General features: G+C 46.3%; 1 protein-coding gene across 7 annotated transcripts in view; it reads right to left on the bottom strand.

Moving 5' to 3' along the window:
• COL19A1 (collagen type XIX alpha 1 chain) overlaps positions 1 to 24,126 on the bottom strand; it is a 1,277,374-nt gene that overhangs the window by 807,108 nt on the left and 446,140 nt on the right. For all 7 annotated transcript variants that reach the window (XM_063916766.1, XM_063916758.1, XM_063916759.1 and 4 more), the window contains one exon: positions 11,258 to 11,311. In XM_063916766.1, the coding sequence (XP_063772836.1) occupies positions 11,258 to 11,311 (54 nt within the window). The remainder of the gene's footprint in view (positions 1 to 11,257; positions 11,312 to 24,126) is intronic.

Raw genomic sequence — 24,126 nt, 5'->3', positions numbered from 1 at the left:
TTCACGGCTGTGGCTACCTCTGTGTCGGCACTCGGCAGGCAGTCCGTCCATCCATAATTGTATTATTATTATAATATATACCACCTAACCGTGGTATTTTTTTTTCTTTCTTTATACCGTCATAGTGTCATACTAGTTGTTACGAGTATACTACTATCTCTTTATCAACCAGTGTACAGTGCGGTAGTTCACGGCTGTGGCTACCTCTGTGTCGGCAGTCGGCAGGCAGTCCGTCCATCCATAATTGTATTATTATTATAATATATACCACCTAACCGTGGTATTTTTTTTTCTTTCTTTATACCGTCATAGTGTCATACTAGTTGTTACGAGTATACTACTATCTCTTTATCAACCAGTGTACAGTGCGGTAGTTCACGGCTGTGGCTACCTCTGTGTCGGCAGTCGGCAGGCAGTCCGTCCATCCATAATTGTATTATTATTATAATATATACCACCTAACCGTGGTTTTTTTTCCATTCTTTATACCGTCGTCATAGTGTCATACTAGTTGTTACGAGTATACTACTATCTCTTTATCAACCAGTGTACAGTGCGGTAGTTCACGGCTGTGGCTACCTCTGTGTCGGCAGTCGGCAGGCAGTCCGTCCATCCATAATTGTATTATTATTATAATATATACCACCTAACCGTGGTTTTTTTTCCATTCTTTATACCGTCGTCATAGTGTCATACTAGTTGTTACGAGTATACTACTATCTCTTTATCAACCAGTGTACAGTGCGGTAGTTCACGGCTGTGGCTACCTCTGTGTCGGCAGTCGGCAGGCAGTCCGTCCATCCATAATTGTATTATTATTATAATATATACCACCTAACCGTGGTTTTTTTTCCATTCTTTATACCGTCGTCATAGTGTCATACTAGTTGTTACGAGTATACTACTATCTCTTTATCAACCAGTGTACAGTGCGGTAGTTCACGGCTGTGGCTACCTCTGTGTCGGCACTCGGCAGGCAGTCCGTCCATCCATAATTGTATTATTATTATAATATATACCACCTAACCGTGGTATTTTTTTTTCTTTCTTTATACCGTCATAGTGTCATACTAGTTGTTACGAGTATACTACTATCTCTTTATCAACCAGTGTACAGTGCGGTAGTTCACGGCTGTGGCTACCTCTGTGTCGGAACTCGGCAGGCAGTCCGTCCATCCATAATTGTATTATTATTATAATATATACCACCTAACCGTGGTTTTTTTATTGCGCCTCATTGCACCTCTTTTTTTCTTTGCGTCATGTGCTGTTTGGGGAGGGTTTTTTGGAAGGGCCATCCTGCGTGACACTGCAGTGCCACTCCTAGATGGGCCCGGTGTTTGTGTCGGCCACTAGGGTCGCTAATCTTACTCACACAGCTACCTCATTGCGCCTCTTTTTTTCTTTGCGTCATGTGCTGTTTGGGGAGGGTTTTTTGGAAGGGACATCCTGCGTGACACTGCAGTGCCACTCCTAGATGGGCCCGGTGTTTGTGTCGGCCACTAGGGTCGCTTATCTTACTCACACAGCGACCTCGGTGCAAATTTTAGGACTAAAAATAATATTGTGAGGTGTGATGTGTTCAGAATAGGCTGAAAATGAGTGTAAATTATGTTTTTTGAGGTTAATAATACTTTGGGATCAAAATTACCCCCAAATTCTATGATTTAAGCTGTTTTTTAGGGTTTTTTGAAAAAAACACCCGAATCCAAAACACACCCGAATCCGACAAAAAAAATTCGGTGAGGTTTTGCCAAAACGCGTTCGAACCCAAAACACGGCCGCGGAACCGAACCCAAAACCAAAACACAAAACCCGAAAAATTTCAGGCGCTCATCTCTAATGTGTAGCAGAGCTGCACAAACTGATTTTGTGCAGTCTTTGCGAAGGCCAGGACTTACTCAGAGACTGCAATCAAATCACCCTTTTCGGGACCAGATTTGATGTCAGGCACCCTCCCTGAAAACGCTTGACCCTGCCTGCATTTTCCTGGATACTCCCTGAAAACGGTCAGTTACCACCCACAAATGGCCTCTTCCTATCAATCGCCTTGTGCATGCCCCTGTGAATGGATCCTTCGCACAATCCCGTCGCTGATCGGTGATCCCCATTGCAGCCATGCGACACGCCAGTGTAGTGCATATGCATGCGCAGTTCGTATCTGATCGCCTGCTGTGCGAAAACGCACCGCAGCGATCAGATCTGAATTATCGCTTTATTTGGTGGCCAATAATGTTTTATTCGAGTGGTGACTATTTCAGTCATCACTCTAGAAGGGGTCATTGGGCTAAATATAGAGTCTCTGGTACATTACTTCCTGTGTGGTAGAGGGTGTTTAATACGCAGGGTAGGGGTGGATAGTGGAGTGGGCACATTGTGTATGGGATGCCTGCAGCCCAGATCCTGGCAGTTAGCATATCGACGCCAGGATCCAGGCTGCTAGAATGCTGGCGGGGGGTGAGTGCAACAAAGCACCTTGCAGGCTTCCTGTGGTCGCCATGCTGCGTGCTTGGTGGCTCACTGCGCTTGCCACAAGTTTCATTCCCAATCTATGGGTGTCCTGGACACCGAGTGGGAATAGCCCCTGTTAGCCGGGATTCCAGCTTGCGGTATTGTCAGTGGTTGGGATTCCGGCATCGGTATCCTGATCACCAGGATCCTGACTGCCGCCATTGTAACTAAATCCTGAGTGGGCTTAATATTCATCATTTTCCCATGGGAGGACAGCTTGCTTACTGCAGATATCTCCAGTTTCTGGAAATAGATTTTTTTAGCCTTCAATTGGTTAAAAAAAAAACTAGAGCGTCCCACCTTTCAGGAGGTTGTGGGGACTTAGTGATCAGAGTTTAGGAGCCAGAGCAAACCACTGTCAAAAATATAAAACTGCATACCAGGCATGTGGAGCTGGAGCAGGAACCAGTTGCTGGAAGGCTGATATCTTTGGTTCTGGGCATAGTAGAGACAAGCTGCCAGTGTAGTCCAAAAAGGGAGAGTCCCAGCTTTTGGAGTATACCCAGGCTTGGACTGGCCCACAGGGGTACAGGGGAAACCACCAGTGAGCCCCACTGCCTGGAGGCCCACCTCCTGCTCTAAGGATCGGGTTCCAGGCTATGAACTTGAATTATACATTATACATATGTTACCTTATACTGGACAATGGTGTGTTTTTTGCAGTTCATTGCTGTTATTAATCTGGTACATTATCATGCATGCAGCAGCTGAATTTACTGTATATATTTTTGAAGAGGACCAGACATTGCACTCTCTAATGGTTAGTCAAACCAATGAAGTGACAGGCCACACCCCCTCTGAAGACTGGCCACACCCCTAACATGAGCCCCTACCACTGCATTCCCCCCGGTGGGCCCTGCATGCCCCAGTCTGACACTGAGTATACCCTCAGAAAAACTCTAAGTCAGACAGAACTCAAGAAATGTGGCTGGGGAAAACAATTAACAGGCTCGGATGAGGACCACTGCTTTGAAGTTGGATATCTCTGGTTCCCCAGGACCGATTTTCAAAAATCTGGTACTCCTAAAAAAGGGTACCCTCAGCTATCAGCCTAGGGCCCTTATGCTCCTGGGGCATATGGCCAACTGCCCATGGAGCCCATATGTACAGACAGCCCTGCCTCACCTCTGTAGTAGCACATTCCATTCATCACCTCTGTAGTGAAACATTCCAACCCTAATCTCTGTAGTAACATATTCCAACTCTCATATCTTTAGTAACACAGTCCATCACTCACCTATATAGTGACACAATCCATACATCAGCACCATAGTAACAAATTCCACCTGTTACCTCTATACCACATTCCATAACTCACTTCTCGAGTAACACTTCCCCCCCCTTCACCTCTGCAGCAACAGATACCATTAATAATAATTATCCCTCTCACCTCTGTAGTTATGCATCCCCAGATCACAACTCTATTAATATATTTTTCCCACCCCTGTAGTAACAAACTTCTTACCCCTTCCTCCTTTTCCCACTTCAGTAAACTGTCCCACATTCTTTACTCTTTAAACATAAAGAAAGAGAGAGATCCGCACCAGGATTGTGTTTATAAATAATGTCTGGGAGGAAGCTATTATTTTGGGTTATATTTAACCTACAATGTGCTCCTGGGTGCCACCTACTGACTCATAAACATATCAAATTCATCACATTTCTGTGAATTTGACATTCTTTACTCTTCCCATTGGTTAAACCCCTTTTTTCCCCATAGCAACACATTTTTATTGTACAACTCTTACCTACCCTGCTTTATCTCTCTCATTAGGCTAAGATCTACAGGAAACTTCTGGCAGTGAATCAGAGTGTAATCTATTAATTCTTCTTCTCTGTTAGACTTCTCTCAATAATAAAAGCCAGATCTCACTGCAGCAGTGAGGGTAATACCCAGGGCCGGTGCTACCATTAGACAGCTTTAGGCAGCTGCCTAAGGGTGCCAGCCCCAGGGGGGTGCCACTGGATCATCCTACCATAAAAATGAAGGATGTCTTTGAACAAGACATCCTTCATCTACATGATGATAGCAGTCGCTGCGAGTCTTACCAGCCGCAGCTGCCACTATCCTCGCACTTTGCCCCTGCAAATCTACTCTCTCGGGTCCGGAGCAGACTGGCCACACATAGTACTGACAGTCACATGATCTGTATGGTGGTCACTTCAGCACTCTTAGGGCGGGATGTAATGAAGTTCAAGTCCAGCGCCCGTGTGTGATGCCAGCCGAACTCAGATTTTTTTTTAAAGGGGCAATTTTGTACAATCTAAACTATGCCTTGTACATAATTGTCTGAGTTCGGCCGCCATCCCGCACAGCCGCCGAATTCAGACTTCATTACATTCCGCCCATAGTATTACATGGTGGTCTTGTAGACAGTGTTAATGTTATTGTTATTATTGTTAAAGTATAATTATTTATATAATTTACGTCATTAATACATCTAAAAAAATAAGAATTTACTTACCGATAATTCTATTTCTCGGAGTCCGTAGTGGATGCTGGGGTTCCTGAAAGGACCATGGGGAATAGCGGCTCCGCAGGAGACAGGGCACAAAAGTAAAGCTTTCCGATCAGGTGGTGTGCACTGGCTCCTCCCCCCATGACCCCCCTCCAAGCCAGTCAGGTACTGTGCCCGGACGAGCGTACACAATAAGGGAGGAATTTTGAATCCCGGGTAAGACTCATACCAGCCACACCAATCACACCGTACAACTTGTGATCTAAACCCAGTTAACAGTATGATAACAGCGGAGCCTCTGAAAAGATGGCTCACAACAATAATAACCCGATTTTTGTAACTATGTACAAGTATTGCAGATAATCCGCACTTGGGATGGGCGCCCAGCATCCACTACGGACTCCGAGAAATAGAATTATCGGTAAGTAAATTCTTATTTTCTCTATCGTCCTAGTGGATGCTGGGGTTCCTGAAAGGACCATGGGGATTATACCAAAGCTCCCAAACGGGCGGGAGAGTGCGGATGACTCTGCAGCACCGAATGAGAGAACTCCAGGTCCTCCTTAGCCAGGGTATCAAATTTGTAGAATTTAGCAAACGTGTTTGCCCCTGACCAAGTAGCTGCTCGGCAAAGTTGTAAAGCCGAGACCCCTCGGGCAGCCGCCCAAGATGAGCCCACCTTCCTTGTGGAATGGGCATTTACATATTTTGGCTGTGGCAGGCCTGCCACAGAATGTGCAAGCTGAATTGTATTACACATCCAACTAGCAATCGTCTGCTTAGAAGCAAGAGCACCCAGTTTGTTGGGTGCATACAGGATAACAGCAAGTCAGTTTTCCTGACTCCAGCCGTCCTGGAACATATTTTCAGGGCCCTGACAACATCTAGCAACTTGGAGTCCTCCAAGTCCCTAGTAGGTGCAAGGCACCACAATAAGCTGGTTCAGGTAAAACACTGACACCACCTTAGGGAGAGAACTGGGGACGAGTCCGCAGCTCTGCCCTGTCCGAATGGACAAACAGATATGGGCTTTTTTGAGAAAAAACCACCAATTTGACACTCGCCTGGTCCAGGCCAGGGCCAAGAGCATGGTCACTTTTCCTGTGAGATGCTTCAAATCCACAGATTTGACTGGTTTTAAACCAATGTGATTTGAGGAATCCCAGAACTACGTTGAGATCCCACAGTGCCACTGGAGGCACAAAAGGGGGTTGTATATGCAATACTCCCTTGACAACTTCTGGACTTCAGGAACTGAAGCCAATTCTTTCTGGAAGAAAATCGACAGGGCCGAAATTTGAACCTTAATGGACCCCAATTTGAGGCCCATAGACACTCCTGTTTGCAGGAAATGCAGGAAACGACCGAGTTGAAATTTCTTTGTGGGGCCTTCCTGGCCTCACACCACGCAACATATTTTTGCCACATGTGGTGATAATGTTGTGCGGTCACCTCCTTTCTTGCTTTGACCAGGGTAGGAATGACCTCTTCCGGAATGCCTTTTTCCCTTAGGATCCGGCTTTCCACCGCCATGCCGACAAACGCAGCTGCGGTAAGTCTTGGAACAGACATGGTACTTGCTGAAGCAAGTCCCTTCTTAGCGGCAGAGGCCATAAGACCTCTGTAAGCATCTCTTGAAGTTCCGGGTACCAAGTCCTTCTTGGCCAATCCGGAGCCATGAGTATAGTTCTTACTCCTCTACGTCTTATAATTCTCAGCACCTTAGGTATGAGAAGCAGAGGAGGGAACACATACACCGACTGGTACACCCACGGTGTTACCAGAACGTCCACAGCTATTGCCTGAGGGTCTCTTGACCTGGCGCAATACCTGTCCCGTTTTTTGTTCAGACGGGACGCCATCATGTCCACCTTTGGTATTTCCCAACGGTTTACAATCATGTGGAAAAAAACTTCCCGATGAAGTTTCCACTCTCCCGGGTGGAGGTCGTGCCTGCTGAGGAAGTCTGCTTCCCAGTTTCCATTCCCGGGATGAAACACTGCTGACAGTGCTATCACATGATTTTCCGCCCAGCGAAAAGTCCTTGCAGTTTTTGCCATTGCCCTCCTGCTTCTTGTGTCGCCCTGTCTGTTTACGTGGGCGACTGCCGTGATGTTTTTCCCACTGGATAAATACCGGCTGACCCTGAAGCAGAGGTCTTGCTAAGCTTAGAGCATTATAAATTTACCCTTAGCTCCAGTATATTTATGTGGAGAAAAGTCTCCAGACTTGATCACACTCCCTGGAAATTTTTTCCCTGTGTGACTGCTCCCCAGCCTCTCGGGCTGGGCTCCGTGGTCACCAGCATCCAATCCTGAATGCCGAATCTGCGGCCCTCTAGAAGATGAGCACTCTATAACCACCACAGGAGAGACACCCTTGTCCTTGGATATAGGGTTATCCGCTGATGCATCTGAAGATGCGATCCGGGCCATTTGTCCAGCAGATCCCACTGAAAAGTTCTTGCGTGAAATCTGCCGAATGGAATTGCTTCGTAGGAAGCCACCATTTTTACCAGGACCCTTGTGCAATGATGCACTGTTTTTAGGAGGTTCCTGACTAACTCGGATAACTCCCTGGCTTTCTCTTCCGGGAGAAACACCTTTTTCTGGACTGTGTCCAGAATCATCCCTAGGCACAGCAGACGTGTCGTCGGATCAGCTGCGATTTTGGAATATTTAGAATCCACCCGTGCTGTTGTAGCAGTATCCGAGATAGTGCTACTCCGACCTCCAACTGTTCCCTGGACTATGCCCTTATCAGGAAATCGTCCAAGTAAGGGATACTTAAGACGCCTTTTCTTCGAAGAAGAATCATCATTTCGGCCATTACCTTGGTAAAGACCCGGGGTGCCGTGGACAATCCAAACGGCAGCGTCTGAAACTGATAGTGACAGTTCTGCACCACGAACCTGAGGTACCCTTAGTGAGAAGGGCAAATTTGGGACATAGAGGTAAGCATCCCTGATGTCCCGGGACACTATATAGTCCTCTTCTTCCTGGTTCGTTATCACTGCTCTGAGTGACTCCATCTTGATTTGAACCTTTGTAAGTGTTCAAAAAATTTTTTAGAATAAGTCTCACCTAGCCTTCTGGCTTCAGTACCACAATATAGTGTGGAATAATACCCCTTTTCTTGTAGTAGGAGGGGTAATTTAGTTATCACCTGCTGGGAATACAGCTTGTGAATTTTTTTCCATACTGCCTCCTTGTCTGAGGGAGACCTTGGTAAAGCAGACTTCAGGAGCCTGCGAAGGTGAAACGTCTCGACCTTCCAATCTGTACCCCTGGGATACTACTTGTAGGATCCAGGGGTCCTGTACGGTCTCAGCGCCATGCTGAGAACTTGTCAGAAGCGGTGGAACGCTTCTGTTCCTGGGAATGGGCTGCCTGCTGCAGTCTTCTTCCCTTTCCTCTATCCCTGAGCAGATATGATCTTATAGGGACGAGAGGACTGAGGCTGAAAAGACGGTGTCTTTTTCTGCAGAGATGTGACTTAGGGTAAAAAACGGTGGATTTTCCAGCAGTTGCCGTGGCCACCAGGTCCGATGGACCGACCCCAAATAACTCCTCATCCTTTATACGGCAATACACCTTTGTGCCGTTTGGAATCTGCATCACCTGACCACTGTCGTGTCCATAACATCTTTTGGCAGTTATGGACATCACATTTACTCATGATGCCAGAGTGCAAATATCCCTCTGTGCATCTCGCATATATAGAAATGCATCCTTTAAATGCTCTATAGTCAATAAAATACTGTCCCTGTCAAGGGTATCCATATTTTTAGTCAGGGAATCCGACCAAGCCACCCCAGCTCTGCACATCCAGGCTGAGGCGATCGCTGGTCGCAGTATAACACCAGTATGTGTGTATATACTTTTTATGATATTTTTCCAGCCTCCTGTCAGCTGGTCCTTGAGGACGGCCCTATCTATAGACGGTACCGCCACTTGTTTTGATAAGCGTGTGAGCGCCTTATCCACCTTAAGGGGTGTTTCCCAACGCGCCCTAACTTCTGGCGGGAAAGGGTATACCGCCCATAATTTTCTATCGGGGGGAACCCACGCATCATCACACACTTTATTTAATTTATCTGATTCAGGAAAAACTATGGTAGTTTTTTCACATCCCACATAATACCCTCTTTTGTGGTACTTGTAGTATCAGAAATATGTAACACCTCCTTCATTGCCTTTAACGTGTGGCCCTAATAAGGAATACGTTTGTTTATTCACCGTCGACACTGGATTCAGTGTCCCTGTCTGTGTCTGTGTCGACCGACTAAAGTAAACGGGCGTTTTAAAACCCCTGACGGTGTTTTTGAGACGTCTGGACCGGTACTAATTGTTTGTCGGCCGTCTCATGTCGTCAACCGACCTTGCAGCGTGTTGACATTATCACGTAATTTCCTAAATAAGCCATCCATTCCGGTGTCGACTCCCTAGAGAGTGACATCACCATTACAGGCAATTGCTCCGCCTCCTCACCAACATCGTCCTTCTACATGTCGACACACACGTACCGACACACAGCACACACACAGGGAATGCTCTGATAGAGGACAGGACCCACTAGCCCTTTGGAGAGACAGAGGGAGAGTTTGCCAGCACACACCAAAAACGCTATAATTATATAGGGACAACCTTATATAAGTGTTTTCCCTTATAGCATCTTAATATATATAAGCATATCGCCAAATTAGTGCCCCCCCTCTCTGTTTTAACCCTGTTTCTGTAGTGCAGTGCAGGGGAGAGCCTGGGAGCCTTCCCTCCAGCCTTTCTGTGAGGGAAAATGGCGCTGTGTGCTGAGGAGATAGGCCCCGCCCCCTTTTCGGCGGCCTCGTCTCCCGCTCTTAACGGATTCTTGCAGGGGTTAAATATCTCCATATAGCCTCCGGAGGCTATATGTGAGGTATTTTTAGCCAAATTAGGTATTCATTTGCCTCCCAGGGCGCCCCCCTCCCAGCGCCCTGCACCCTCAGTGACTGCCGTGTGAAGTGTGCTGAGAGGAAAATGGCGCACAGCTGCAGTGCTGTGCGCTACCTTTAGAAGACTGAGGAGTCTTCTGCCGCCGATTCTGGACCTCTTCTTACTTCAGCATCTGCAAGGGGGCCGGCGGCAAGGCTCCGGTGACCATCCAGGCTGTACCTGTGATCGTCCCTCTGGAGCTGATGTCCAGTAGCCAAGAAGCCAATCCATCCTGCACGCAGGTGAGTTCACTTCTTCTCCCCTCTGTCCCTCGTTGCAGTGATCCTGTTGCCAGCAGGACTCACTGTAAAGTAAAAAACCTAAGCTAAACTTTCTCTAAGCAGCTCTTTAGGAGAGCCACCTAGAATTGCACCCTTCTCGGCCGGGCACAAAAATCTAACTGGCTTGGAGGGGGGTCATGGGGGGAGGAGCCAGTGCACACCACCTGATCGGAAAGCTTTACTTTTGTGCCCTGTCTCCTGCGGAGCTGCTATTCCCCATGGTCCTTTCAGGAACCCCAGCATCCACTAGGACGATAGAGAAATAACATTTTTAAAGAAGTCAATTATGTATGTGAGCAGCTGGGCATTGGGGTAATAGGGGGTGCAGGGGAGATATTGTGCAGCATTGCCTGGAGGTGTCTAGAGACCTTGCACCAGCCGTGGTAATACCTACAGCATTTTCTGTTTTTCTGCAGCCCGAATGATTTGCATGGATTAAACAGTCTCAGTAGAGCATCTTTAGCAAAAGAAACATACCAAATAAAACATTTCTTTTCTAGCAGCTTTTTTTGCATTTATCATTGATTAGCCATGTTAAATCAACCTTAAGAAATATCTAACGTTTAGGAAAATATGGCTAGTAAGGGAATTCCTTGCACAGTAAGATGTAGGCATGTTTTTGCACCTAGTGATAAGATCAAAAATGAGAATTCTTTTTGTAGAGTAACAAAACTGGGAGGAAGGGCGCACAGGCTCAGAAATGACGGTCTTTTGGGCTCATTTTCTGCCTCTACATTGCCCTTGGGTGGAGAAGCGTATCACCAGGTGCACAACAAGCAATGTGATACACAGATTGCACATGCATAAAAACTGATATAGATGAAAGACAGTCCACTTATACAACTATTTACATAATTAATTGGAGCCATAATTAATGCAATGGCAAAAATTATTTAGAATGTTTATTTTAGTTAAAGAAATGCAAGAACATTTGACTTAAGAGAATTACCAAGTATGTGGGAGACACAATAATGTAACCTATACATTCAAACAGGTTTCATAATAGTATAATACGATGCAATCACATTGTACTCACATTTTCTCCATGTAAACCAGTATGACCAATTTCTCCTTTCTCCCCCTTATCGCCCTGAAATTCAAACACATGGAAAAGCAATAAAATTAATGAAAACTACTAAAGAATTTCCCTAGATCATGTGTGTTACAGTACACCAAATAAAAAAAATCATATTTTGGAATAAGTTCCACTTCACTGAAATACAGTACTATAGACTTTACTACTAAATCATGGAATAAGAATTTGCTGCTACAGTTTTAAATTCACAAAGTTTATGATGCATTAATTGTAAGATGGTTTAGACTGTTCAGGTTTTTTTAATCCAACATGTGAATTATACTGTTACTAGTACTATACGTAGTTTCACCTCCATCCTCTGTCCTACACCCACATCCTATGTACCAGGGCCGTTTCTACAGAGGAGGGAGCCCGCGTGCATCTCCGGGTGGGTCCCCTCCTCTGAACGGCGCTGCAGACTCCGGCAATGTGCCGGAGTCTACTGTGCATGCGCAGGTGTCCGGAAACATGGCACCCGCCATGATCCGGAGACTAATTTGGCTCCCGCGCAGGCACGGCGGCCATTTTGGCGGCGATTTCCACCGCGGACGCAACACCCACCGCTGGACTCCGGTTAGGTAAGTATTTAAATGGGTGCAATGCGTGCGGTGTAGGCCCCCCCTGGACCCAGGGGCCGTGTGCACAAACACACATTGCACCCATTATAGAAACGCCAATGCTATGTACACTCAATCCACTACTCCACCCTTACTCTGCAGTAAGAGCTGTCTCTGGCTGCAGATCTCCACTGCAGCTATGGAAGACCAGGGAGAGACAAAGCCTGTTGGGAATCACAGAGCTGATGATACCCTGCAGCAAAAGCTAATTTCATGAAAATAAAGTGTATAAAAACAATTATGTTGTCATATTACTTAGCACACATTCTCTGCAGAGAAACTTCATTAGCACAGTCAGTGTTGCTGAGAGGGGGAGGGTCCCGGGTCCCGCTGCCCCCCATTCCATATTGCAGACAGCGGCACTTTGGGCAGGGAGAGAGAGGACTGACTGCTGCTGCAGTGGTCCAGCACACTGCACATGTTGCTTTGTGCTGGGATGGGGAGAGAGGCAGCTGCAAAAGCAGTTAGCCCTCTCCCTCCGTACATGATATGTGGGGGAGCAATTGCATCCGCCCCCTCACTCTGCTGCTGCCGCCCACCGGATCTGACACTGGCACCCCCTGGTTCAGCATGCTCAATCACTTTGCGGCCACACATAAGTTATAGGTTTTACTATTTTCAAAGGAGGGGGTTCGGCCACACTTCCCCACATTGACAACACCCCCCCAAATACAGGGGCCCAGCAGAGTTGTCGGCGTCCCAGAGCACAGTCACTGCAGAGGGACTTCATGTATGTACAGTACTTACTTTGCAAGAGATTTAATGGGTGATCGGATTGATCACTTTCAGGTCAATGTTTACTTAGGCCATTAGGGACCCATACAGTTTCACAAAGCATTTCTGAAAAATGCCTCCTAATGTTCCCCACCTTACCACTGTCTCTGTAGATTGGTGCTAATAACATGAGTAGCCAAGCAACAGCTTTACTAAGTAGCAGCTACAGTACATTACAGTTGGTCTGAGCTCTGACTCCTCCCACCAGTCTCAGTGATGTTATTACCTGAGAGTCCCCACACTTACCAAACGTGTTAGAGACAGGATGGACTTAGCTAATTATTATATATAGTAGATATCTAGTCAAGAGAATGTTAACATTTAACTAAGCTAAATTAACTACACTAATGCAATTTAAATACCTTATTTATTACCAGTTATTTATATAGCGCACACATATTCCGCAGCACTTTTACAGAGAATATTTGGCCATTCACATCAGTCCCTGCCCCAGTGGAGTTTACAATCTATATTCCCTATCACATGTACACACAGACACATTCACGCTAGGGTTCATTTTTGTTGGGAGCCAATTAAACTACCAGTATATTTTTGGATTGTGGGAGGAAACCGGAGTACCTGGAGGAAACCCACGCAAGTACGGGGAGAATATACAAACTCCGCACAGTTAGGTCCACGGTGGGAATCGAACTCATGACCTCAGTGCTGTGAGGCAGTAATGCTAACCATTACACCATCCGCACTCATTAGTATATATATATAATAGGTGGATCCTCCTATAGATGTCGTAGGCAGTACCTTTGACAAAGCTGCCTGGAGCAGCGAAACGCGTTAGGCAAAGACCTGTGTGGACATATGCTGACCAGCACTTCCATTAAGCCATCACTTGCAGTCAGGACCTCTGCCTCCATCTTCACCTCCGTGAACCAGGACCCCTACCGGCATTGCTACTGCCTACGACATCTATAGGAGGATCCACCTAACGGAACACGGAGTTCCAAGTGAACTGTGAACCAGGACCCCAACCATACTACCGTTGCCATACGGACTCATACCTTACGGGATCCGCTTTAAACGGAACACAGACTTGGTAATTACATCCAATTGGATGAACTAATATACATCTGGTCCATCATTATGACTGTGCTTGTGCTGGTTTTATTATACTAATGAGTGCTTAGTTTATTTAATGTCAGCATTAACAGATCTTTAAGTCCACCTGAAGTCATTTATGAGACATATTATATTTTAGAGTGACAATTTTTTAATTGCATGAAAGTATTTTCAATTATAATTCTTTATATTAAATATATACATCTTTAGACTATACTGTGTCAAGCAGCGCTGTATATTTTCCTTTCTTCTTGTTTTCTCAAGGGTTTGACAACCCCTTATCTATACAGCCGCTAGGGAAAACACACTCATCACAGCGCCCACATATATACTTGTTATATATATTTTCGTAGCGTGAGATGCCTGGCGTGAGTGAGCCGCCAAGTCCCATGCAACTTTGCTAGCATCTGGCATATTTTTTTTTTCAAAAACGCATTTTATTTGCATCACAATGCAGCTTGGACGCAGAAGGAGACCGCGCTGTTTTGATATATGTCACTTGTATATTGCAAGCAGCGCCGCTTGATGACATAGTAGCTGGTTCCTCTCTGCTGGAACGCAAGCTGGAGGTTGCTTAGCAACATCCTCCGGCGTTGATCCGGAAGTGAGGTTCCCGCGGTCATTCGGCGGTGGCAGCTGTGGATGATCAGCGTGGCGGGTGGATCTCCTAGGTATCAGGTATTTAAATGTTTATTGTATGTGTGTCTGTTGTTTGTTGGTGTGTCCTGAGGAAGGGGCGTCAGCACTGAAACATGTTGACTATGTGAACATCTTTATTAAATCCTTGGTGAAACCGGTCCCTGCGAGTGCCGTGCTATTTTGGAAGTATATATATATATATATATATATATATATATAAAATGAAGCATATAATTATCCTGTAGAATGGAAGAGGGGGCACTCCTTGAACTTTATTTAGTGAAACTCTGTACTAATAATAATTACTAATGGTTCTAGACCTCCATTGGTCTCTTCCTTAGAGTACAGATTTACATTAAGTTCATGGAGTGCCTATATGCTTGTACTAAATGAGGGATCCCCAGCATAATACTGTTTCTTGTCCAAAATGCCAAACTCCACCAATATAAATACTGTAGATCGAGTTAGGGAGGTTGTTCCAAACATCTTGAAGAACTAACCACAGATCTTCTGTGGATTTAGGCTTGCTCAAATCCTTCTGTATCATGTAATCCCAGACAGACTTGATGCTGAGATCAGGGCTCTGTGGGGATCATATTATCTGTTCCAGGACTCCTTGTTTTATTTAGCCCCAAGTCGGCTGCTGCTTCGGGAAAATGGAGCAGCGGACATTTTATCCACATTTTGCATATAAGCAATAGGAAATTCACCCCGAAAATGGCTGCTGTACCATTTTCTCAGAAACCTGCTCATGTGCACTAGACTCTGGCACAATGCCAGACTCTGCTAGTGCTCACTAGAGAACTGCCAGCTAGAGAGGAGGGGGCCCAGAGAGAGAATGCAAACAGGCCCCTCCTCTCTTAATGTGCCCTGCCTGTGACATAGGGAGTGGTGCCTACCCAGTTCAGAACTTACTGGTCATATCTCTAGATGTGAGTTGTTCATTAAATATCTGGTTATTCCAACAAAAAGAACCTGCCTGACCTTACCCAAATGGGATGCAGTCATAAGGTCAAGACTCAAAATGTGTACAATAATAATGTTGTCATCACAATGTTAACAGTTATGATGTTGATCCTGCGAGATGGGATATTTAGAGTTATTCACTAGGAGGAGGGTAGTGTTAGGGAGGTAGGTTAGCGCTAGGCACAAGCGAGAGGGTTAGGGGTAGGGATTAGGATTAGAATACTCACCTGAACACCACTCGTCAAATGTCTCCACCAGAACGGCTGATTGTGTGACACAGAGGCTGCTGCTAAAGATGACACTGCCATCAGGATTAAGTAGGGTAACACCAGGGATGGTTTGTCGACAGTCTGTCATTTCAACATTTCGACATGGTGAATATTGACCTGCTATGCATGTAGATATCCAGCATGTCAACATTTCAACCATGTCAACATTCTCATACTGAGTTGTAAGGACATATCTATAATACATATACACTACATATCCATAGATTGACTTTCCCTTTATAATGAAGATGACATCATGAAACAATATTTAGTGGGTATTGATCCTTTGTCCCCATATAATATTTCAATATTTAATTCTCTGAGATAATATGCTTCTGTAGAGGTCCACTGCTTCAACAGCCACCGCACATTTGTCATGCACAAACTGATGCCTCTACTGTCTCAATTCTAGATATAGTCACGCAATTATATGTTGACACAGCCAACAGAAATACAGAACAGTATAAAATTAGAATGGAAATTTAAATCACATTGAATTCCAACTTACCATACATTGAGAAAGGCAAGAACTATATAAGAAAGATACATTTTGGTAAACGTATGAAGCAATGTGTAGCTGGTGTTTCTACAATTACACAAACTTTGTCCCACACAGAGAATACTAACAGTCTGATAATGTGTTACCCATTCATCTTACAGGGCACCAAGGTTCTATGAAGAACGTATTTTCCCACTTAGAGACATTCAATTTATTTATCTTTCTGTGCATCAGCTCCTGGCTAAAGTCTGTGAGCTGTATTAATATTACATACAACTGTTTTGCAACAGGTTCAGGTTTAATTTCCTGTAGAGTCTTTACAGATTTCAAAGCTAGACAGCACATAACAGGCATATACTGTATCCATCTCTACAATGGTGCCATACTTGTTCTCACACATACAGTATGGTGCATACTGTAATAAATATATAAGTAGATCTCAAGTTAACTGTATTATATTTATTTGTATTCATTTATTAGCTGCATACTAATACGTAAAAAAAACCCTACAAAATATTCATATCCTTTGTTCAATATGAATTTAGGAAGGCATACCAATGTTCTTTTTATGTAGTACACAATACGTGAATGTGATTTAATTTTCAACTACTTCTTTACTGCTATAAAGAAAAATATAGTTAGCAAACCTGAACTTAATATCCTACATATATTATGTAAGTGGAAATAGAGACAAGAAGTTCCATTAGGTAATTTAGCTTCCCAGTTAATTAGAATATAATGTATTATAATGTTCTTTTACCGTAATAGGTGTTTTTACTGTTTAAGGGATCATTAGAGCTGTTTTCTTCATTACACTAATTTCAAACATAGTAAAATCCGAAAATATCCAAAACAAAAATCAATATAAAAAATGAAACAAAATATCTAAAATATTTCACTTTATAACATTACCCTAATTTCTAGGATTGACTACAGCGTAAAGACATTAGTGGTCGACAGGGGTGTCAGAACATTTTTAGGTGGGGGGGCAAGATATAATTTCAGTTTGGCGCCCCTAAATCTCTAAATGTCGCCCCCTCTGTGTTATACCTCATAACAAATACAGAGAGAGAGATGGAGAGAGACACACACATGGAGAAAGACATGAAGAGAGATGGAGAGAGAGAGAGAGACACATGGAGAGAAACAAGAAGAGAGAGATGGAGAGAGAGAGACCTGGAAAATGACACATGGAGAGAGAGAGATACATGTAGAGCGACATGGAGACAGAGAGAGAGAGGGGTATATCATCAGCAGCATAATGTGAGGTGCCCAGGAGAGCAGTTACATGGAGGTCTCCAGGAGGAGGCTGTATTGTCTCTCCAGCTAGGCAGCGGGTCTGCAGAAGCTCTGGTGGGCTCCCAGGCCATGGGCAGTGGTCCGGCAAAAATGTGATGGCCATTGGGGTGAGTGGGGGAGGTTGGGGGGATGGAGGGGAGGAAAGGAAATGACAAGGCGCCTGATGCAGTACGGTGTGAGGCAGGGGCGTAAGTAGAACTTTGTGGTAGAAAAAATATTGAATGGGCCCCCTACCCCTGCCGTTGTCACTACAATACCCGTTAGGGGTGCAGGAAAGAGAGAGAGAGAGAGACAAAGCGGGTATCAGGGGGAGAGAGAGAGAGAGGGAGGTCAGGGAGAGAAAGATGAGAGGGAGAGTCAGGTATCAGGGAAAGAGTCAGTGAGCAAAAGGGGTGAGGGAGAGACAGTGTCAGAGAGAGAGACAGAGACAATGTCAGGGGGAGAGAAAGATGGTGTCAGGGAGAGAGAGAGACTCAGAGAGAGAGGGAGACTGTTAGGGGGAGAGGGAGAGACAGTGTCAGGGAGTGAGAGAGGGAGAAAGAGATAGTGTCAAAGAGGGGGAGAGAGACAGACAGTGTCAGGGAGAGATAGACAGTGCCAGGAAAATAGATATGCACAGCATAAGGGAGAGAGGGAGAGACAGTGTCACAGAGAGAGAGAGAGAGAGAGCCAGGAAGAGAGTGAGGGAGCAGGGCTGGCAGCAGAAATTTGGGGGCCCAGTAAATGGATATCTCAGGGGCCCCCATCAACCCCTCTCAATACACTTGCTCAAATACATATACTGTGTGTGTGTGTGTGTGTGTGTGTGTGTGTGTGTGTGTGTGTGTGTGTGTGTGTGTGTATATATATATATATAAATGTTTTTAAAGATCAGTGCGCTTATCCAACAATCGGGAATCCCCTCTAAGGGTCAGTCATTAGCAGTTTGAAAAGTTTTAAAAATGTCACTGTCCTCAGCAAAATGGTAGGATCATCTAAATCCTATAGGCACACTCCAGACTTCCTGGCGGCAGCTCAGTTCCTCAGGAAATGACCCGGGTATATTCAATCATTGGAAATTCTATAGTACTAGGAGAGAAGAACAAGCGCCTTATGGTGCAGTATTTTTGTTAATAGTGTATTGTAGACATTTTTGTCCATCATCGTCTGAGACCACACAGCCACTCTGAGACCAAAAATGTGGAGAACACCTACTGGATAAGGAATCGATAGGTCCTAACACAAGTTGTTATCTGGTGGAGAACACCTACTGGATAAGGAATCGATAGGCCCTAACACAAGTTGTTATCTGGTACGGACCTTTCCATTTGTTGTGTCTACAATACACTATTAACAAAAATACTGCACCATAAGGCGCTTGTTCTTCTCTCCTAGTACTATATATATATATATATATATATATAGATATATATATAGATATATATATAGATATATACAGGGCTGCCACCAGAAATTGTGGGGCCCGGGACTGGCAAAGTAGGCAGGGCATGCCCCCCCTCAACACACTTTTACAAAAAATATTTTAGGCAGATATTTTGGCCAAAAATAATCAAGCCAGATATGCCCCCAGTGCCAGATATACCCCCCAGTGCCAGATACAGAAATGCCTTCACTGCCAGATATGCCCCCAGTGCCAGATACAGAAATGCCCCCAGTGCCAGGTACACGTCTTCACAGTGCCCCCCCTTTCGAAAATACCTTTTATATTATATTGCCAGCCCCAGGCGCCCTTCTCACAAACACACAAACACAGACATACTTACTTTTCCGAATCTGTCCTGAGAGTCCTCTCTGCTCTCTCTCTCCCACGCTGTCTGCTGCTGGCCTCCGTCCTGTCCCTAGCTCTTCAGCACCGCGGATCCTCTTCACCCGACGCGGCGTGACGTCATGACGTCACGCTGCGCTGCATCCGGATTAAAAAAAGTTATTAAATAGAAAGCTGCTGCTTGCTGATTAATTTCGGCGGCGGCAGCAGGTGGGTGGGTCGGTCGGGCAGCTCACAGTGATAGCTGGCCCGGCCCGCACTCAGCAGAAGGGGAGCGGCGGCGGCCGGTGGGATATGAAGGGTAGCCGCGTCAGTCTCATCAGTGGCTTCCACCGCAGGCCGGGCCCTCCACTCTGTCAGAGTGGCCAGGCCCGGGACAACTGTACACAGGGCACCCCCTTGATGGTGGCCCTGGATAAATATATATATATATATATATATATATATATATGTAAATATACACACACACACAGTATATGGGATACTGACACCGATATCCCGAGCGCAAGTATAGTGGGCAGGTTAGGTGTAAGAGCCAGTTGGGGGGGTTGTGGTTAGGCTGTGGGAGGGGAGGTTAGGGTTAAGCTGCGGGGAGGGAAGGTAAGAGTCAGGCACCACCGGTGGGGAGGCAGTTAGGTTTAGGCACTAAGGGTGATGGGTTAGGACAAGGGGTTAGGATTAGGTAAAACCGGGTGGAGGTAAGAGTTAGGCACTAAGGGGGAGGTTAGGGTTAGGCTGCGAGAAGGGAGGGTTAGGGGAGAGGGGCTAGCTTACTTAATAAATATAAACCTGTTAGGAAGTTGTTCATGGCCATGTGTAGCATGGGGTTAAAGGGCCCATTTAGCAAAGTATATTTACGGCTATATATATATATTTCTACACACACATTTTCGGGGGTTACTCGCAAATATTAGGGATCTACTGAATGTATGGAGGGATCGCAGTAGGTATCAGAGATACCTGCTGCGATCCCTCCATTGTCGCCCGCACCAGCATCCCTCACAGATTTCTATGGGGGATGCGATGCTGCCTGATTTACCAACATCCGGAATGCAAATCATTCCCGATATTATTCCCCGCAGCTACTGCAATTCAGCCTATTGTAGCCTATGGGCTACACATCGCATTGCTGGCCCTGGAACCCTCCCCCGAAGTAACCTCTGTGTGTGTGTGGCTAAGCTGACCGTGCATGCGCAGATGTCCCGGCAGACACCACAGCACATCGGAGGGATGGGCTACTTTCGGAGCCCCTGTCCCTGCCTACGCTGCATTATACATTCAGGGAGGTAAGATCCCTCCCAGGTCGCATTCAACATGCGATAGATAATAAATGGGCCCCTAAAAGTTGGTATCCACTGATAGAATTTATATGCACTACATTTTCCAGCAGGGCAAGATAGAACTGCAGCTGCACTAAATCTATATGACACCAGTGGTCGAAGTGGAAATTTTGAAGTGTGGGTATGGAAAAGTGAAGGCTGTTATTAAGCACGTGTGCTCCTGAAAAAAGGGCGTGCCCTTAAGTGTAGCGTACCATACCATATACGCCTTATACACATTATTCACCACAATAGTAGGACCACTTATACTATCTAGTACTGGTGCTCCTTACACATTATGCCACATGGAATGAGCCAAAATTCCCATTATGCCACATGAAATGCGCCAAAATTCACATTATGCCACATGGAATTAGCCAAAATTCACACGGAATGAGCCAAAATTCACATTATGCCACATGGAATGAGCCATAATTCACACAGAATGAGCCAAAATTCACATTATGCCACATGGAATGAGCCAAAATGCACATTATGCCACACAGTATAAGCCGCAATTCAGGGACAGGGAGAGTGACCGAGGGACATAGGGATAGGGAGAGTGACAGTAGGGACAGAGGGAGAGGGAGATTGACAGCAGGAACATAGGGACAGGGAGAGTGACAGAATACACATAGGGACAGGGAGATTGACAGCAGGAACATAGGGACAGGGAGATTGACAGCAGGGACATAGGGACAGGGAGAGTGACAGCAGGGAAAGGGAGAGTGACAGAGAGAGGAACAGCAATGTCATACAGAAGGGAGAGAGAAAGGCAGCAGTGTAAAATTACCTAAGCAGCAGCGGCGGTGTGGAGAGGGTGTGATTTGCGGCATGGAGGCTGAAGAGGTTGTGGTCAGCAGCAGTTCAGAGCTGGTTGTGGTCGGCGGCGGATGAGGCTGTGGTCAGCGGTGTGGAGGCTGTGGGCGGCGGTTTGGAGGAGGCTGTGCTGTGGGAGGCGGCGGTGCCGAGCAGGAGGCTCTGGGCATTGGTGCGAAAGAGACAGCGGACTATAGTAAATCTGCCACTGACCGGCAGCCAATCAGGAGCAGCCACGCCTGATTGGCTGCCGGTCATGGCAGATTTAATAGCGCTGAATTTGAAATACTGTGGCGGCAGGGTTCTCAGTCAGTGCTCGAAGTGGCGGTATGCCATACCGGTGTATACCGGCCCACTTCGAGCACTGTATGACATTGTGTGTAACAATCAACATGAGACCATACATAGAGCAAAAAGGGTGGGGGTGTGGGAGGTTGAACAGACAGGGACTTTCCTTTAGTGAAGTGGTAGTGGTAGGGGAAGGTCACTGCTGTCAGCTTGCTGCATGTGGGCTGGATGCTGTCAGTCTTGTCTAAGGACAATGTGACTTTGAGGCTGTACCTTAGTGCAGGAGGATGGATTTCTCCTGTTCTACTCATCTCTGTAATTGTGGCGGAAGGGTGGCCAGGAAAGCAGGCAGATTGCTCTTGTGCGGTGGATTTAAACTGTCCAGTCTCGGCATTGCCGCTGGGCAAGCTGCGGTGGCTGGCAAGTGTCCTGACTTGATGTGCCCTCTCATACAGGTAGCATCAACACACACTGCTGTCATGTCAGGAGGCGATTTTCCTCCTGGGCTCAGGAATGACCTGCTGCGCGGTGTAGAAACAGCATGGAAGGGCCAAAGCAGGACCACACCAGGTGACAGTGTAACAATGGGGGAAGAAGTGGCCGGTGAGGCGTAACTAATTTTTATTTTATTTTTTAAACTTAATTGGCTTAATTAAAAAAGTAGTACTAAGCACTCGGGCCCCCGTTTTTTGGGCCCCTCTGAACTGTGGGCTCTGGTATAGTTGTCCCCTCCCTCTCACCGAGCCTGGAGGTACACAGTATAAAAACAGAGGGGAGAGGTGGAGAGAGGGGGGGAGAGAGGGGGGGAGAGAGAGAGAGATGAAGCCAGCCAGAGATACACTTTCATACTGCAGCAGAGCACAGGTATTATATTGGGGCGGGCACTTCACAGCATTAGGCCCCGCCCCCTAAATACCCGAAAATCGCGGAACTTCCACCGGGAGCCGGCCAGGGCAAGCAGTGTAGGGGCAGAGCATGCTGGGCCAGGCTTGGTATATCCCCCCTCCTGCTACATCCTCCATTTCTGCAGGGTCGTTTCCATGCTGGGAGGAGGAAGTGGGGCCAATGCGGGAGGGGGCGGAGCCACTACGGAGGAGGAAGTGGGGCCAATGCGGGAGGGGGCGGAGCCACTACGGAGGAGGAGGTGGCGCCATGGAGGAGTCCAGGACCACACAGTCAGGCGGTGCAATGAGGAATCAGGAGGTACTGCTGCTGCACGCACGTCAGCTGTAAAGTGCAGCAGCGGTATTTCTGCTCCGCTACTACAGTTGATAGGCGCCTCCCTCATTTTTGTGGGGGGCGAGCTGCCCCCTTGCCCCCCCATTCCGATACCCCTGGTGGTCGACAACCATATTTGTGTCATTTCAAAGCAGACAAGATAGATTTATTATTTTAAAACTTCAGTTTCGTCACCTAAACACTGTTTTATTGAGTTAGGGAGTGTACATTACTAGTTTTGGATGTTACCAATCTTTAGGGTCTATGTATTAAGCTTTGGATGGAGAGAAAGTGGACGGAGATAAAGTAGACTGAGATAAAGTACCAGCCAATCAGTGTCTAACTGCCATGTCCAAGGGTGTAGCGAGGGTGGCTCCAGTGGAGTGCGAGCTCCGGGCACCCAAAAAATTAGAGGGCACACACTGACTCAGAGACTAGGTGATGAACAGGTCAGGTCAGTGGTGACAACAGGAGACACTGACCTCCAGCACATGCCGGAGCTCTGCCCACCCTCTTTATATGTCTCACTGTCTGCTTGTAGCTGTGCAGCCGGGTGACTTTTGTCCTGCAGCCCTCACTGCTGCAGCACCTCTTTCTGCCCTGGCTGCTGCAGGACCTCTCTCTGCCCCAGATGCTGTAGCGCCTCTCTCTGCCCCGGCTGTTGCAGCACCTCTCTCTTCCCCAGTTGCTGCAGCACCACTTTCTGCCTCGGATGCTGCAGCACCACTTTCTGCCCCAACTGTTGTACCACCCCTCTCTGACCCGGCTGCTACAGAACCTCTCTCTACACTGAAGCTGCAGCACCTCTCTCTGCATTAAAAGCTGCAACATAACATATATAAATGGCTCTTCTATGGTGTAACATGTATAAGCGACTCTACTGTGGTGTAACATGTATAAGTGGCTCTACTGTGTGGTATAACGTGTATAAGGGGCTCTACTGTGGCATAACGTGTATAAATGGCTCTTCTGTGGTATAACATGTATAAGTGGCTCTACTGTGTGGCATAATGTGTATAAGTGGCTCTACTGTGGGGTAACATATATAAGCGGCTCTACTGTGTGGCGGAACGTGTATAAGGGGCTCTACTGTGGCATAACGTGTCTGAATGGCTCTTCTGTGGTGTAACATGTATAAGTGGCTCTACTGTGGTGTAACGTGTATAAGAGTCTCTACTGTGTGGTGTAACGTGATTAATGGAAACTACTGTGCGGTGTAGGGTGAATTGGTACTATACTGGGGTCACATCCCTTTCCCATGATTCACCGACCCTGTTCTAAACT

This window comes from Pseudophryne corroboree, chromosome 4 (genome assembly GCF_028390025.1).
Source record: "Pseudophryne corroboree isolate aPseCor3 chromosome 4, aPseCor3.hap2, whole genome shotgun sequence".
Taxonomy (NCBI): Eukaryota; Metazoa; Chordata; class Amphibia; order Anura; family Myobatrachidae; genus Pseudophryne; species Pseudophryne corroboree.
The sequence above is the reverse complement of the archived record's forward strand: the minus strand, read 5'-3'. Positions and strand labels throughout refer to the sequence as shown.